This window comes from Primulina huaijiensis, chromosome 14 (assembly GCF_012295235.1).
Source record: "Primulina huaijiensis isolate GDHJ02 chromosome 14, ASM1229523v2, whole genome shotgun sequence".
Lineage (NCBI taxonomy): Eukaryota > Viridiplantae > Streptophyta > Magnoliopsida > Lamiales > Gesneriaceae > Primulina > Primulina huaijiensis.
Window position 1 is genome coordinate 13,026,864 of NC_133319.1, and position 15,615 is coordinate 13,042,478.

The window sequence follows — 15,615 nt, forward strand, 5'->3', positions numbered from 1 at the left end:
TAGAGAAACAATTAGGAAAAAGTATCGAGACACTTCAATATAATCGAGGTGGAGAATAATTGAGTAATGTATTACAAGTTTATCAAAAAGAGAATGAGATTCTCTCTCTATGGACTTCTCTAGGCACACCACAACTCAATGATGTGTCAGAACATCGTAATCGAATATTGATAGATATGGTTCGATATAGGATTTGATTAACTGAATTATTGTTATCTTTTTGGGGATATACCCTTGAGACTGTGGCGATACTGTTGAACCACGTCCTTATAAATACAGTGAAAAAAACATCATATGCGTTATGCATTGAAAAACCTCCCAAATATTATCATCTAAAAATATAATGATATCCTGGTTATGTAAAAAAGACCGTGTGAAACAAATCAGATAGTATATTCATTTTGTGTTACTTTGTAGAATATCCAAAAAAACTTTATTATATATTACTTTTATTATCCTAAAAAACAAAAGTATTTGTTTCAAGAAATGACACCTTCTTAGAGATTGAATTTATATTAGATAAAAAAAACACGAGATAAGAAAACTCGAGGAGATTTGAGAAATACCTACACCTCATACTGTGGAATCCACACCCCAATAGTCAATTGAACAAGTACATGCTCCTAGGAGATCTGAAAAGATCTCGAGACCACTTGTAAGGTGTGGTCTACTTCTCGAAGAAGGCCAAGATGCAGTCAACTGAAGTATGGCTAGAAAGTAAATCCTCTATGAAGAACATGGATGAAACTTCCTGTGTATTATGACTACAGATCTGTAGGGATATGTCGAAAAATATTATAATAAGGTTCACTCAATTAACTTATGTCNTATATAAATGTGTCATGGTGCGACTCTATTCAAATTTATGTGCCCTAAGACTGATGAAAAGATAGAAATAGGGGTGGACAGCCACAGGTCTGGTTCGGTTTTACATAATTACCATTCTATTTTTCGGTTCACGATTTTTGAAATGTCTAATCCGATAACCAAATCATTTTATAATAGTCTGGTTCATATCTATAACATTGCGGTTTGGTTTATATGGTTTTAGAAACAATTCAATTAATTCATTATTTAACATTCTAGAATGCGTAAAATAATCATTTAATTCTAGTTTCTATAATTTTCGTTCGATTTTTAGTGGTTATAATTATGTAATTGATAGTTGAATTCTCTTATTCCATTAATTTTGTTAGTAAGGTTGAGTCATTTAAATTTTGTTATTACATATTTGTTACTTGTGTGAGTTATAAATTAAATTAATTTATCACTGAACAACCATCCATCGGCATTTTCAAGTGGTTATCATTTATCAAGTGGATAAGTCTGCGGTTGTAGTTGTATATCATTAGTCCTTACGACCCAGGACAACAAAGAGGCTATACGTATTATTTATGCACTTTGACTCATTTACCACCTCTCTGAGGGTAATCAGGTGACTAGTGTCGACACACGTATGAGTCAGTGGATAGTATCCGGGGATTCACCGTTCACCTATGGGTATGGATATCCTATGTGACATGATAAATTAATAATATGAGGAATCTTTAGCCATAATATGAGATGTGCTTTAGGGTAAAGTGGTTTTTAATTGCACATATGATGTCACTATGATCACTCAAAGGTATATAACATATTTATCGAATTCATATGCATCTATCGATATATCAATGCTTGCATATTTGATCGAGATATATGATATAAGAGATCGTACTATATGCTAACCGTAATCTATTGGTTCTTGTAGGTACTATTAGTGATACTTATGGAATCATGAGACGATGTTACTATGTACTCTTACCATTATTCGATGGGTGCAATCAGAAACGAGTTCCGAAATTCTTATAATCAATGTGTTGATGCATAAAATGAAAATAATTAGGGTAAGCCTTTGTAAGGTACACACGTTGTTTTGAATCACATGAGTTGTGAACCCACAACTAACTGTATCTTTAAATTATTGAGGATCACACAAGTATTGATTTGTATGTTACTGTTGAGACAATCAAATTCAAGGAGTTGAATTTGATTATCGAAGTTTGATGGAAATCAAATGTTTGGCTTATAAAAATATTTATAAGCAAATTACATATATGGAAGTTATGAGAGTTAACATGGATGCTAAAATTGTGAGGAAAGTGTAACTGCCAGAATTTTGTGAAGGACTTCCAAAATTGACAAGTGCCAAAATTTGAGTCAATAGATAGTTGAGTTTGATTAGTTGATTATGACTAAATTGACTTTGACCAATTGACTTATATTAGTTGAATTTTAAAGAGTTGACTTTGACATGTTAAATTTATCTTAATGAATTTCGAAAAGTATAACGAGCTGTTTACACTCCTCACATTGATGACATCTGATCGTTGATCGGTATTGTGATGAACTCACGATCATATATTATTTGATATATTAGGCTTGGAGTATCATAGTGAAACTCTAAATAGTAGGAGTCCTAGTTAGACAAAACATCCAGTAAGACTTTTGAATTATTGTACTGGAGTATCCTAATCAAATTCTAATTAAAAACTTTACACATTAATCCAGAATGTCCTAATTAAAAACTATCTAGTAGATGTCCTAGCTGATCAAAACACCTAATTAGAATCATAGATAATATTATGGACAATCCATGTAAATTTTTTAAGTCTAGAGTTTATATACTAAATAAATAGATAATGTCATATCAAAAGTTGATAATATAACACAATCAAGATTTGACAAAAAAAACAATCTAGATTTCCTCTCCCTCTCTCTTCTCAACTTTCGTCCACCTTTTTTTATTGAACAAGACCACTCGTTCGACCACGTCTCAGCACCGCACGTCCGCCACTACATCGTCGTGTTGCCGTCGTCGTCTCTATTTTTTTTTCTCAACGCATAAATATTCTAGATTTTCTAATGCAAACTAGAAGATGAACAAAATTATCAATCCAGTGAACTTGATTATTGGCGATTGAATAACAAAGTCTTCCAATTGATTGTCATATCCGCTTAACATACGAGAATTTTAGCCGGTTGATTAATTCACTAAAAATAAATTGTAATAAACACCCTATTATTGAAATAAAACCATACGAGTACTCAAACACTATTTTGTATGTAAAAATAAAATTTTAAAACTTTTGTTGCATCTTGGGTACGAGAAAATGATATAGCGACACTTCCAAGAAAATATCAGTGATCCAAACACTATATAATTTGTTTGGTATAAATGTAAATTTTGTATGCAGCAATGTATGTTTATTTCTTATGAACGATATCATCCCTTGATAATGGGTCGAAAAATGTTAATTTTCTTTGCTTCATGGTTTCAGTTTTTGCTTCTTTGTATTGATTGTTTATCAATGTTGTCATTTATTTTCAATTTAAAAAACTTTGTTTCAACAATGTAGGAAGCATGACGGATACTCACTAAAAATACAGAGTTCGATTCCGATAGATGAGACTAGTCCGAATTCAAACCTCGGACCTTATCTGAAACTGAAATCATGAAAAACCCATTAGAATGGGGCCGAAAAGGTATCCCAAAGTAGCCCCTCTGACCAGCTGAGAGCGTTGTTGAAAATTGACTTACTGAACGAATCAATGATGTTTTCAAACCTGATATTTATATGAGATAATGTGAGAACCACATGTGTGAAGTAGAGGTAGTCGGTACGTTATACCGTATACCGTACAGAAAATAAAGGTATGAGAAAAATGATATCGTTAACTTACCGAATTTTCGGTATACCGAAAATCGGCATACCGAAAAATCAGTATGGTATAGATAAAATACCGTCATACCGAAAATATATAAAAAAAATTCATTCTCTTGTAATTTCAAGGTCAATGATTACCAATACTTAACAAATCTCTCAAGACAATCAAAGAAACCAGGAAAAATATATACAAAACAAATCCATAAAGACAATAAATATCAACCGCAACATGTGTCTGGAGATCCAAGACATCAATAAACACCAATAAACTTCAACCGCAACATGTGCGACTTCTTCATCCGCTATCTTTGCAATAATGTCTGAGGTCCTGTGATTTCCGAAGCCTGTCAGCTTTTCAACAAGTCGGGGATCAACATCCAGTCCTCTAGCTAGATGTAAGGTTAGTCTATAAAGATAAGACTTCTCAACAGTTTAAATTCTCAACTATGAGTAGAGTTGCTTCACTGAACTTTGATTTGGACTATTCCAACATGATGAGTCCAAACAGAAGTTAAATTCTTTATTTTGGTACAGTATCGATATATATCGTTTTATACGAAAAAATATATATATATCCGCTTAAGTTTTCATTCAAATTCTTAATGATTTAGCATGATGAATTTTGTTCTTTTTGGGTTTTCCCAACCCTTTTTCCTAATTTATTCATTATTTATAAATTTGATTTTTTTTGAATTTCAAATCTAAATTATTTTTAACCAAAATAAGATGTTTTAATCAATGTTTTCATAATCAGATCAATGATCGAATCGATCTATTTTAAAATAACAGTCCAATCGGTCAGACCATTTCAACTGGACGGTCGGACCAAAACACTGTTATATTATATAAAATAATAATATAATATAATATAATAATATATTTTAAACCCTAAAAATCTTAAATTTGTATGTAAATAATTAAACAAATATTTACCAAAATTTAAAATACCGGTTCGATTGGCTTAACCGTTAAAACGGTTTTAAGTGTGATCTGTACTAATTTTCAGTCGAACCGATTGAATAGGCCAATTCGATTTAGTTTTAAAAATATGGGTTTCAACTACTTAATCAATCAAATGAAATGTGGAGACGAAATATTTATTTAACTTGAAAATAGATTTATCTGAGTTACCAAGTAGCTTTGTGCCTCTCGTATTGTGTAAGATCTCATTATATGATTTTAGTACCTTATAATATTGATAAATAAATGAAATAAGAAGTTGGACTGGTCATAGTTTTTTCTAAAAGAAAATTATAAAATCTTAACGGCTTACATATATAACTATTATGATAATTTTGTTGACAGTTTACCAAACACATTCAAAAAAACATATTAATTAATTCATAAAAGTAACATATATTTTTTTTTTTGGAAAATTGCAGTTTGATACTTCATTTGTTTCCTTGCAATTATAGTCATTTATGTAATTAGATCTTACTCTTTCATTTTTTATTAGCGAGAGAGTTGATATTTACATTCTATTTTTTGTTATTTATATTTTATTTGTGAATAAATTTGACACATATTTTACATATGAAATGAAGTGTAAATATCAAATTTCTTTTAGTAATTTGTTTTGCAAATTGGTCGTTTTTTTTATGTACTATCGACATAACATTGGACATATTAACATCAAGTTAGAATCTATATTGACACCACACATGAAAATAATTATAGCAAACGGAGATTAAATTCGGGGAGAAGGGAAAAAATTATATCATAATTATAAATAACAAATATAGATGATTAAAATCGTAAATCCTTCCTTTTCTATTTGGATTTCAAAGAAATTTAATTAATTAAATATTTCCCTTTGAATAAATTACCAAATTCCTCATACACGCAAACTCAACTTATAAAAAAGCTCGGCCCCGCACCCTTCTTCTCTCACTTTCTTTTCCACCCAATTTTTCCCTTCTAAAATTTCTTCCAATCCACGCTTCCATTACCGCCGCAGAACATCTCCGTCCACCGTCCTCCGCCGCCGCCTACGCCATCCAACCTCGCCTTGGTTACGTAGGATATTAAAAATCTTCGTTTATTTGATGGCTGATCGTAAAATCCAGCAGAATAATAAGAACAACTCGTCATGGATGTTGAACCGTTCTGTAACTATAAATTCCTCTGCTTCGGCGGCGGCGGCGGCGGCGGGGGATGGAATCGGTCACAAGCCCCTATACAACGTATATAATTCACCGGCGCTCCAGAGGAACGGCTCCATGAAGAGTTTGTACAGCTCGTCCTTCGGTTCAATGGTCTCCGCCGGTAATTCGTTGAAGGGTAAGGTCAGGAAATTGTGCTCGATTTTTGAATCCCCAAAACGATCCTCCACCCCTCTAAATCCACAACATTTGGCATCACCGTGCACCCCACCTACAAAATCCACCAAATTGTTGTTGACAGCGTCAGATTCTTCAAATCCCGTTCCCAAAAACATCTCTTTTCCCGTCTCGGATTCCCTCTTCAGGCTTCCTGGTACCGAGGATAGGGTCGTTGTTTATTTCACCAGCCTCCGAGGAATACGAAAAACATTCCAGGATTGTCACAGTGTGCGAATGATTTTTCGGGGGTTTCGCGTAAATCTTGATGAGAGGGACATTTCCATGGATGTAGCTTACAGGAAGGAGTTACAAAAAGTCCTCGGCGAAAATAATGTCAGCTTGCCGCAGGTGTTTATTAAGGGGAAGTATATTGGCGGAGCTGACGTGATAAAACAATTACTCGAAGCTGGTGAGCTGATTAAGCTGACTAAGGGGCTTCCTCTTCGTGGGTTTCAGCCTTGCAGCATGTGTGATGATGTGAGATTTGTCCCATGTGTGAATTGCAGCGGGAGTCGAAAAGTGTTTGATGAGGATGAGGAACAGACCAGGAGGTGTCTCGAGTGCAATGAAAATGGACTTGTTCGCTGTCCGCTCTGCTGCGCGTGATTATAATTTAGTCGGAAAATGGTGTGTTTTTATGCTGCTCTGATTATAATTAAGTAGAGATATGGTGTGATTCTGTTTTTCTTGATTAAGCTTCTTCGGGCTGTCAGAGTGTTTATGGAGGAGCATGATAATTCTTTCTGTAATTGATTTGCTGAGGAAATCGGCTGTGTAAATAGTGGTTGTGTGTCAAACTTAGGTGAATTGTTTGGCTGTTCACCTTTATAGTAAAATGGAGTTGAACATTGTACTTACTACTCGTGTATTGGGACATTGTGCTGAGGAATGCATTTATGCCTAACGCAGAGCTTGAATAAAGCAGTTCATGATACAATTTATGATGAAATGTACAATACTGATCAATAAAGGTTTATCAAGAATGCATCATAATGCAAAATTTTCATCTACGGTATGTATTTTCTTTTCTTAGAGGTTTTTGATGAGAGATTTGTTTGTTTTGGAAGTTGTTTGCTATCGACCCTGTCTTCTCGTATGCATGCTCCTTACAGTTTTGCAAACTTTTAAAGGGCAAAGATCGAATATTGATTAAAATAGTATGTGAATTTTGCAATATTAGAGTGATGTTTGTTTAACTGTGTCTTGGAATGGTGTTGCACTTTCAGTTCCAAATGTTGGCTTGGTCGATGAGACTCGGATTAGAAATGGTGAATGGTGCCTTGGAACTGGTTAGGCCGTTGCATATATTTTGTCGTGTTATATGGTTGTGTTGTATGTAATGACGGTTTTTTTTTTAAAGCAAATTCTGAATGCATATATTAGTGCCATTTTATACGGTCTTTTTTCTTTAACTTACTATGGGTATTTTTAGTCACTTTCTGAATCTGGTATTCCTTCTTCAAGGTTTTAATCTATGAAACACCCTTTTTTGTGGTACATGGTACATCTCTTTCTTTTTCATCCAACGTTTATTGGTTTGGACAAGGTAGTTCTCCATCATTTTTTTGGTTCATTTGGGATCTTCATTTTGATTATTAACATTGAAAAACGAGCTTGTACTGTGGTGTGAAAGGGTTTTCTTTTTCTCTACTTTCATCTATACCTTTCTTGCATTTTGGTTGATCGATTAACCAATATTTCTCATACTATACTCAGTCCATTTACTCTTGCTAAACCATAGAAGGTCTGGTCTGCATTGTGCAATTAATTGGGTATTTTGATGAGAGCTCAGATGTCATAATTTAGACATTTGCAATGAATTTGACTGTGTGTACTCGTTACGATGTGCAATTTTGAGGCTTTGCAATTAATTCGTATCAAGAATTCAGTTATAAGTCTGGTAATAGCTATGATATTGCTTTACAAAAAACAGAAGAAGTGAGCGAAACTGCATGTTTTGAGGATCATACAGCAATTATTGGGATTCATGGTTTCTTATGTGTTGTTTGAGGAAAGGCACTGGATTTGCGTGTTTAATATATTAGGTGAAACGTTACTTTATGGCTAATTCTAGTGACACATCATGTATATTTGATAACTTTTCACATGGACAAATGCCCCACTTCATTCCTCTTTATAAACAAGGACATGGATGTTGCTAGTCTATTCACACGTACCAAAAAAGTCTATTCTCTTCTTCAAAAAAAGAAAGAAAGAAAGAAAGAAGTCTATTCGTGCACTTCATTTATCAGGGTTGGCCTATATCACATTGTAATAAACTCAAAGTTCATGTTTCAAGTAATACATGAAACTGTGTTTAATGTGTGTAGACGAATAAGATATAATTGTTCATAATGTTGATTGGTGAACTTATTTCGTGCTTATCAATGTGTTAAAAATGTTTTGGTGCAAACATATCATTTCACCTCTGATATGTACCTAGTCATTGTGATACATGTATGTGCGAATTAATAACACGATACGATTCGCCTGTGAAGTATATATAATATGTATGATATAGTGTAAATAAAGTATCGGTAAATTTGAAAAAAATACATCTGTGCATTTTTTATTTAAGATTCAGCACACATGTATTTTTTTTTTACAAATTAATACCTGACAACACCACAAACTTAGTTTTAACTCCCTACAAAGATAAATTTACATTTTTTCTTTTTTATTATTTAAATAAATATATAATTTTATTTACAAAAATAATTGTGTCTTCTCCATCTACCAAATTAGTACATATTATGGGGTTTTAAATACTTGTTTTCCCTCTTTGAATACTCCAAATATGTAAAAAAAAATATATTATATTTTCGAGCATTCACTATGAATTTAATCATTGTTGGTCTTTTCATTAAAAATGTATTATGATAACTTATTCATGTCAATTTATTTTAAAAAAAACATAGTTCCTCACTCATCATGAATAAGATTAAGTACTTATTTTGAATTGTAAAGTATCTATTTTGGAGTTCCAGATGCTTGATTTGGCTCTCTGAATACTCCAAATGTGTAAGAAAATACTGGATCTTCGAGTGATCAGCATAAATTCAGACATTGTTGGTTTTTTCATTGAAAATGCATTAAGATGACTTATTCATGTCATCTAATTTTTGAAAAAAACACATTTTCTCACTCATCAAGGAATAAGAAAAAATACTTATTTTGACCGATAACATATCTATTTTAGGGTTCCAGATCCTTGATTTTGCTATTTGAATACCCAAATGTGTAAGAAAATACTTCAGTTCCAAGTTATATTATTTGGGGATGTCAAAATATAGTTTGAAGTTAATATTGAATGGAATTGATGATGACATTCGTGAAGTAAAAATACGATACCTAAATTAATACAAATAAAACATAATTCGAGTCCACAAATACTTGATTTTACCCTTTAAATACTCAAATTCGATTATTTGAGGATGTCAAAATATATACTTTGAAGTTAATATTGAGTGGCCTTTGATGATGAGTGGCCGATGATTTCGGTTGGGAATAAATCTAGCAAACGGACTAGGTCAAGTTATAATAAATGGATAATGAGTCCAAGTATCGATCACACAAAGACTAATATTTAATTACTAAAATTTTTATCATTTAACTTAAGTTATACAAAATAAATAAAAAGGTGATATGTGGATTATTAATCTAAACTATTAAATAAAATAATTGCAATTAAAAACGAGAGATTCAAAGATCAAGGAGGGATTCAAATTCAAATAAATAACTAAGATACATAACGGTACCAAACTCTAATATGTTGACACGTGTTAAAATTCAATTAATTATTTAATTCGTGACAATCACGATGAAATTCTCAATTTTATTTGATAAACAATTTCTTGAGTTAATAAACATATTTAAATCTAACAGTCCAATTATTTCTATTTGAATTTAATTAGATCTAAATGCATTAAATCTTCGTGGAATTTCAGTTTTCACCTAAAAGCGCACGCTCAACCTGAATAATATTTCTACTCAGTTTAACCATGTGTTGATGACGTCTTTTTTGCTATATTTAATCAATCATCTTCCGATTCGTGATTAATTAACAAACATGTAATTAGTTGATCAGGCTATTAACAAGAAATATTAAAATAACATCAATCAATAATTAAAATCAAGAAAAATAATATATTGAAAATAAACCAAATATCGAACAAAGTATTGTTTGGCTCTATCGTGGTCTTAGCCTAAATAAAATTATTCCATGAATTCAAAACAAAAGTGAAAACTCAGATTTAATTTCATATAAGAAAACAAAATAAAGAAGGAATAAGAGTAATTCTCAGCGATTTTTGTTGAGGAATTCCTCATGCTTCTGTCTTTTGTCTTCCTCCCTTTAATTCTGTACTTCTGTCTTCTCTTCCTTCCACTGCTTTCGCTTATGCTCTCTTCCTTTCTTTACGTGATTATCATTTGCCTCCTCCCTTCCTTTCTCTCTCTTCTCTACTCTGCCTCTCTCTTCTGCCATTCTCTTTACTTCACTGCCTTCTTCTCTATTTGTTCTTCTCTCTTCCTTCCCCCCTTTTGCGCTGTTTTTTTCTCTTTTTTGTGCCTTCCTTCTTGCTGCTCACGTACGCTGCTTTTTATATTTCTTCATGGGCTTAATCCTCCAACTCCTTGAAGCCCATGTCAATCTCAAAAATTGTAGATAAGGTTGTAGAGATTTTATTTATCAAGATTTGCAAAGATTTTCTTCCAAAACTTCAATATTCTCAAGATAATAAAATATAAAAATATTTTATTTCTTTTCTTTTGGTATATTTTTTCATTTGAAGTTTTGTATAATCATCTTATATCTCAAATTAGGCTTTTTCTCTTCTTTTATTCAAATCTACAAATATTATAAAATTAATTCAGATAAGCACAAAATTAAGGATAATAATTACAGATAAGCACAAATATTATAAAATAAAATCCCTAAAATCAATCATTTAAATACTCAAATTCGATTATTTGAGTATGTCAAAATATATAGTTCGAGTTCACAATATAATTAAAAATGTGATACCTCAATATTAACTTCAATTTGATTATTTGAGTATGTCAAAATATATTTGTGGACTCAAATTATATCTTATTTGTATTAATTTAGGTATTAAATTTTTACTTCACGAATTTCATCATCAATTTCACTCAATATTAATTTCAAACTATATTTTGACATTCCCAAATAATTGGATATGAGTATTTAGGGAGTAAAATCAAATATTTGTAAACTCGAATTAGATACTCTTTATACCAATTTAGTTATCATATTTTAACTTCACAAATGACACCATAAAAAATCACTCAATATTACTTGAAACTATATTTTTTGGACATCCCAAAATAATCAAAATTGAGTCTCAAAAGGGTAAAATCAAGTATATGTGGTTTCAAATTAGGTATTGTTTTTACTAATTTATGTATTACATTTTAAATTAACAAACCTCATCATCAAAGGTTACTCAATATTAACTTCAAAGTATAAATTTTGACATCCTCAAATAATCGAATTTGAGTATTTAAAGGGTAAAATCAACTATTTGTGGACTCGAATTATGTCTTATTTGCATTAATTTAGGTATCACATTTTTACTTCACGAATGTCATCATCAATGCCACTCAATATTAATTTCAAACTATATTTTGACATCCCCAAATAATTGGGTATGAATATTTAGGGAGTAAAATCACATATTTGTAGACTAGAATTAGTAACTCTTTATGCCAATTTAGGTATTATATTTTAACTTCACAAATGACACCATCAAAAGTCACTTAATAGAACTTGAAACTCAAATATTTTCTTACACATTTGGGTATTCAAATAGCAAAATCAATGATCTGAAACCCCAAAATAGCTATGTTATCGGTTAAAATAAGTATTTTTTTCCTCGATGAGTGAGAAAATGTGTATTTTCAAAAATTAATGACATGAATAAGTCATCTTAATGCATTTTCAATGAAAAGACCAATAATTTCTGAATTTATGGTGATCGCTCGAAAATCTAGTATTTTCTTACAGATTTGGAGTATTCAAAGAGCCAAATCAAGCATCTGGAACTCCAAAATAGATATTTTATATGTTAAAATAAGTACTTACTCATATTTCATAATGAATGATGAACTATATTTTTTAAAAAATAAAATGATATAAATAAGTCATTGTAATGCATTTTTAATGAAAAGACCAACAATGGCTGAATTTATCGTGTTTGTTCGAAAATATAATATATTTTTTTTACGCATTTGGAGTATTCAAAGAGCAAAATCGAGTATATGAAACCCCATAATAGGTACTAATTTGGTAGATGAAGAATACACAATTATTTTGGTAGATAAAATTATATATTTATTTAAATAATAAAAGGGAAAAAATGAAAATTTTTCTTTGTAGGGAGTTAAAACTAAGTTTGTAGTGTTGTCAGGTATTGATTTGTAAAAAAAATTATATAGGTACTGAATCTTAAATCAAAGATGCACATATGTATTTTTTTTTTAAAATTTACCCTTAAAGTATATCTAATAGCTACACCGATAAATAATAAAATATGAGATATATTCTTATTTTAAAGTGAATATATCATCAGATAAAAAAATAAAATAATAACAAAACTTATTTTACTTGGAAATAAATGCAATTTTTTTAGCATCATAGAAACAAACCAAAAAAGTTAATAACACAAAAGAATTTATATGATATTCTACATTTCCTAAGATGATGCAAGCCAATTGGATACATTTTCTGCATATTGGAGTCACAGTTACACTATTTCATAAAATCATAACAAAACTAAAATTATTTAAATCCAAACAAAATTAAATCTTTCAATATTTCCAAACGAAATTCCTGTGGTCTCGACTCTAAAATTAACCCGAGAAATTACCTCGAAAATGCAGAAATCGGGGAGGCAATGGAGCGAGGAACGAAGAACCGATTGCAACGAAAGGAAGCGGTGGCACAAGCTTGAAGTGAAGCAATGGAGCAAATAATTGATTTGCCAATTAAAAGGATGAGTGTGGTAATACGGGGGAGTGGGAAGATTCAGTCTATATAGTTTTTTTTAATTAATTAAATCAATTATTTAAGTAGGGTAAATATGGTAATTGCTGGGGCAGACATATTTTCTTAATGGCAAGGTCTATATGGTCATTAACATATATATATATATAGAGCTGTCAATCGCTCCGGCCCGTGTCGGGTTGGGTCGGCCCGACTCGGGTTGGGCCGGCCCATCGGGTTGGTGGGTTGGGAAATCCCAGCCCAGCCCAGCCCACCAAAAGATGGGCTGCGGGTTGGGTTGGGCCAAACCACGGGTCTAAAAAATTCTAAACAATTCAATACATTTGCTTAGTTTTGCATACTGTAGTTCACCCAAAACAATTGACAAAAAACGCTGTGCTGTAATCTGAATAAAAAAGGGTTGTTGGCGGTCAAAGAATCCAAAGATGAGTAAATGTTAAAACATGAAATACCACAATTGACAGTGAAATAAACGAACAAAGTGCTAAAAAGTTAAAGAATTCTTCTCCTCCGTCAAAAAGTTAAAGAATTTTTTTTATCAAACTAAACAAAAAAAACAATACAATTTTTTAAATTTCATTAATCATGAAATCATTCATATCAAATTCTTCTCCTCCATCTTCATCCTCTCCCCCTTTATCAATATCAGCATTTGATCCCTGATTAGACAACGCTGTTTTAACACTTGTGTCGTCTTCATTACCTTGATCAACCTTAAAATACAAAAATACGAATGTAGTTAAAATTAAAATAATAATAAACTAGTTTATCAACTAAGTCAACAACAAACTAGAAATTTGTAAACAAAATTACCAACGTAACCATGCAACCAATTGCGAGTGCAAATAAGAGCTTGAATTTTTTTCAAGAAGTGTACAACTTCTATACTTGGTAAGCACACAAGCACTGATGGAAAAAGCTGATTCTGATGCAACAGTAGTAATTGGAATAGGCACAACATCACATGCCATCATTGCTATGGTGGGGTACCGATGTTTTTTATCCTTCTAGTACTCCAAAACATTCAAATCTTGATGATATGCAAATTCAAGTTTTGGCTCCTCCAAATAAAGATCAATTTGAGATTTTCCAACATTTGTAATTGTCTGGCTCTCATATGCAATCATTTCCTATATTAATTGAAATAATTATGATATGAAAATATAAATCAGTTAAATAATACAAGAAAAAAAAGTATTAGAATACTTACATAAAAAATTCTTTTGCTCTTTCCTTTACCTTCTCCTGCACTTTGGGGAGCAATTTCTAGGTCGTGAAGAATTTGCATTGTCAGTCTTAGAATATTCATCAAAAAGCTTATAGAATTTTGCTTTCACAAGTTCTATCTTCTCGAGACATTTAACAACATCACTCTCAACCTTAGAATAAAAAACTCCAACATCGAAAGCTTTATCCGTGGGTCAATAATGGCTCCAAATGCAAGAACCATGCTATATTGTGTCCAATACTTTTCAAACTTTCCCAACATTCTTTTACACATATCACTTATGACCTCATCTTCATGCATTAAGTTTTCCTTTAACAAAACTTCAATCTTTCAGACTTGCATAAAATATAAATTTGATGTAAGATAAGAATAACCGGAGATCAAATTGGTAGTGTCATAAAATGGCTCAAGGAACTCACATATTTTTTCTCCTCTTTTCCACTTTCACTTGAAGGACAAAATTTATAATTCTTGTCATTGAATTGAAGGAAAACAAAAGCTTTCTTATACTTGATGGCACTATCAAGCATTAAATATGTCGAGTTCCAACGAGTAAACACATCCAATCGCAAGCTAATACTAGTATCAATGCTACCGACTGCTTGTACACATTCTTGAAACTTCTGCATCCTAGTCTCCGAACCTTTAACATACTTGACTGACTCTCTAATTTTATTCAAAGCAACAACAACGACTTTCAAACCTTCTTGGACAATTAGATTCAATATATGAGCAGAACAACGAACATGAAAATACTCACCGTCACACAATAAGCTATCATGCAAAGAGAGTTGCTCTTTCAAATTAACTTGCATGTTGTCATTACTAGATGCATTATCCAATGTCAAAGAAAAAACTTTTTTCTCAATTCCCAACTTTTTTCTCAATTCCCCACTCCTTCAAAAATTCAAATAATTTTGCTGCTAATTCAACTCCTGAGTGTGGTGGAGGCACTCAGGCATATGAGAAAAGCTAAGAATTTTACTATTCAACTTCCGATCATTATCAACAAAATGAGCAGTCAAGCAAATATAACCCTCACTAGTGCACGACGTCCACAAATCCGAAGTTAAACAAACTCTATTATGAATAGTAGCCAAAACATGCTTAAGTTTCTCTTTTTCCCTCAAATAGATTCCTTTAATATCACAAACAAGAGTGTTTCTAGAAATACAAAGAACATCGGGATTTATGTATTTCATCCAAGCTCTAATACCATCATACTCAACAAACGAAAATGATAAATCATGTCTAATGATTGCACAAGCCAATAATTCACGTGCAATTTTTTGATCTATTTTCTTAGACCTCATCTTCCCATCTTGATCAAGAATCATT

At 31.7% G+C, this 15,615-nt stretch overlaps 1 protein-coding gene across 1 annotated transcript; it reads left to right on the forward strand.

Moving 5' to 3' along the window:
- The first annotated feature begins 5,565 nt into the window (after positions 1–5,565).
- LOC140957847 (uncharacterized protein At5g39865-like) lies at positions 5,566–7,040 on the forward strand. Its single transcript, XM_073415244.1, has one exon. It carries the CDS (start codon positions 5,750–5,752, stop codon positions 6,629–6,631), a length of 882 nt encoding a protein of 293 aa, XP_073271345.1. The 5' UTR covers positions 5,566–5,749; the 3' UTR covers positions 6,632–7,040.
- Positions 7,041–15,615: the final 8,575 nt, after the last annotated feature.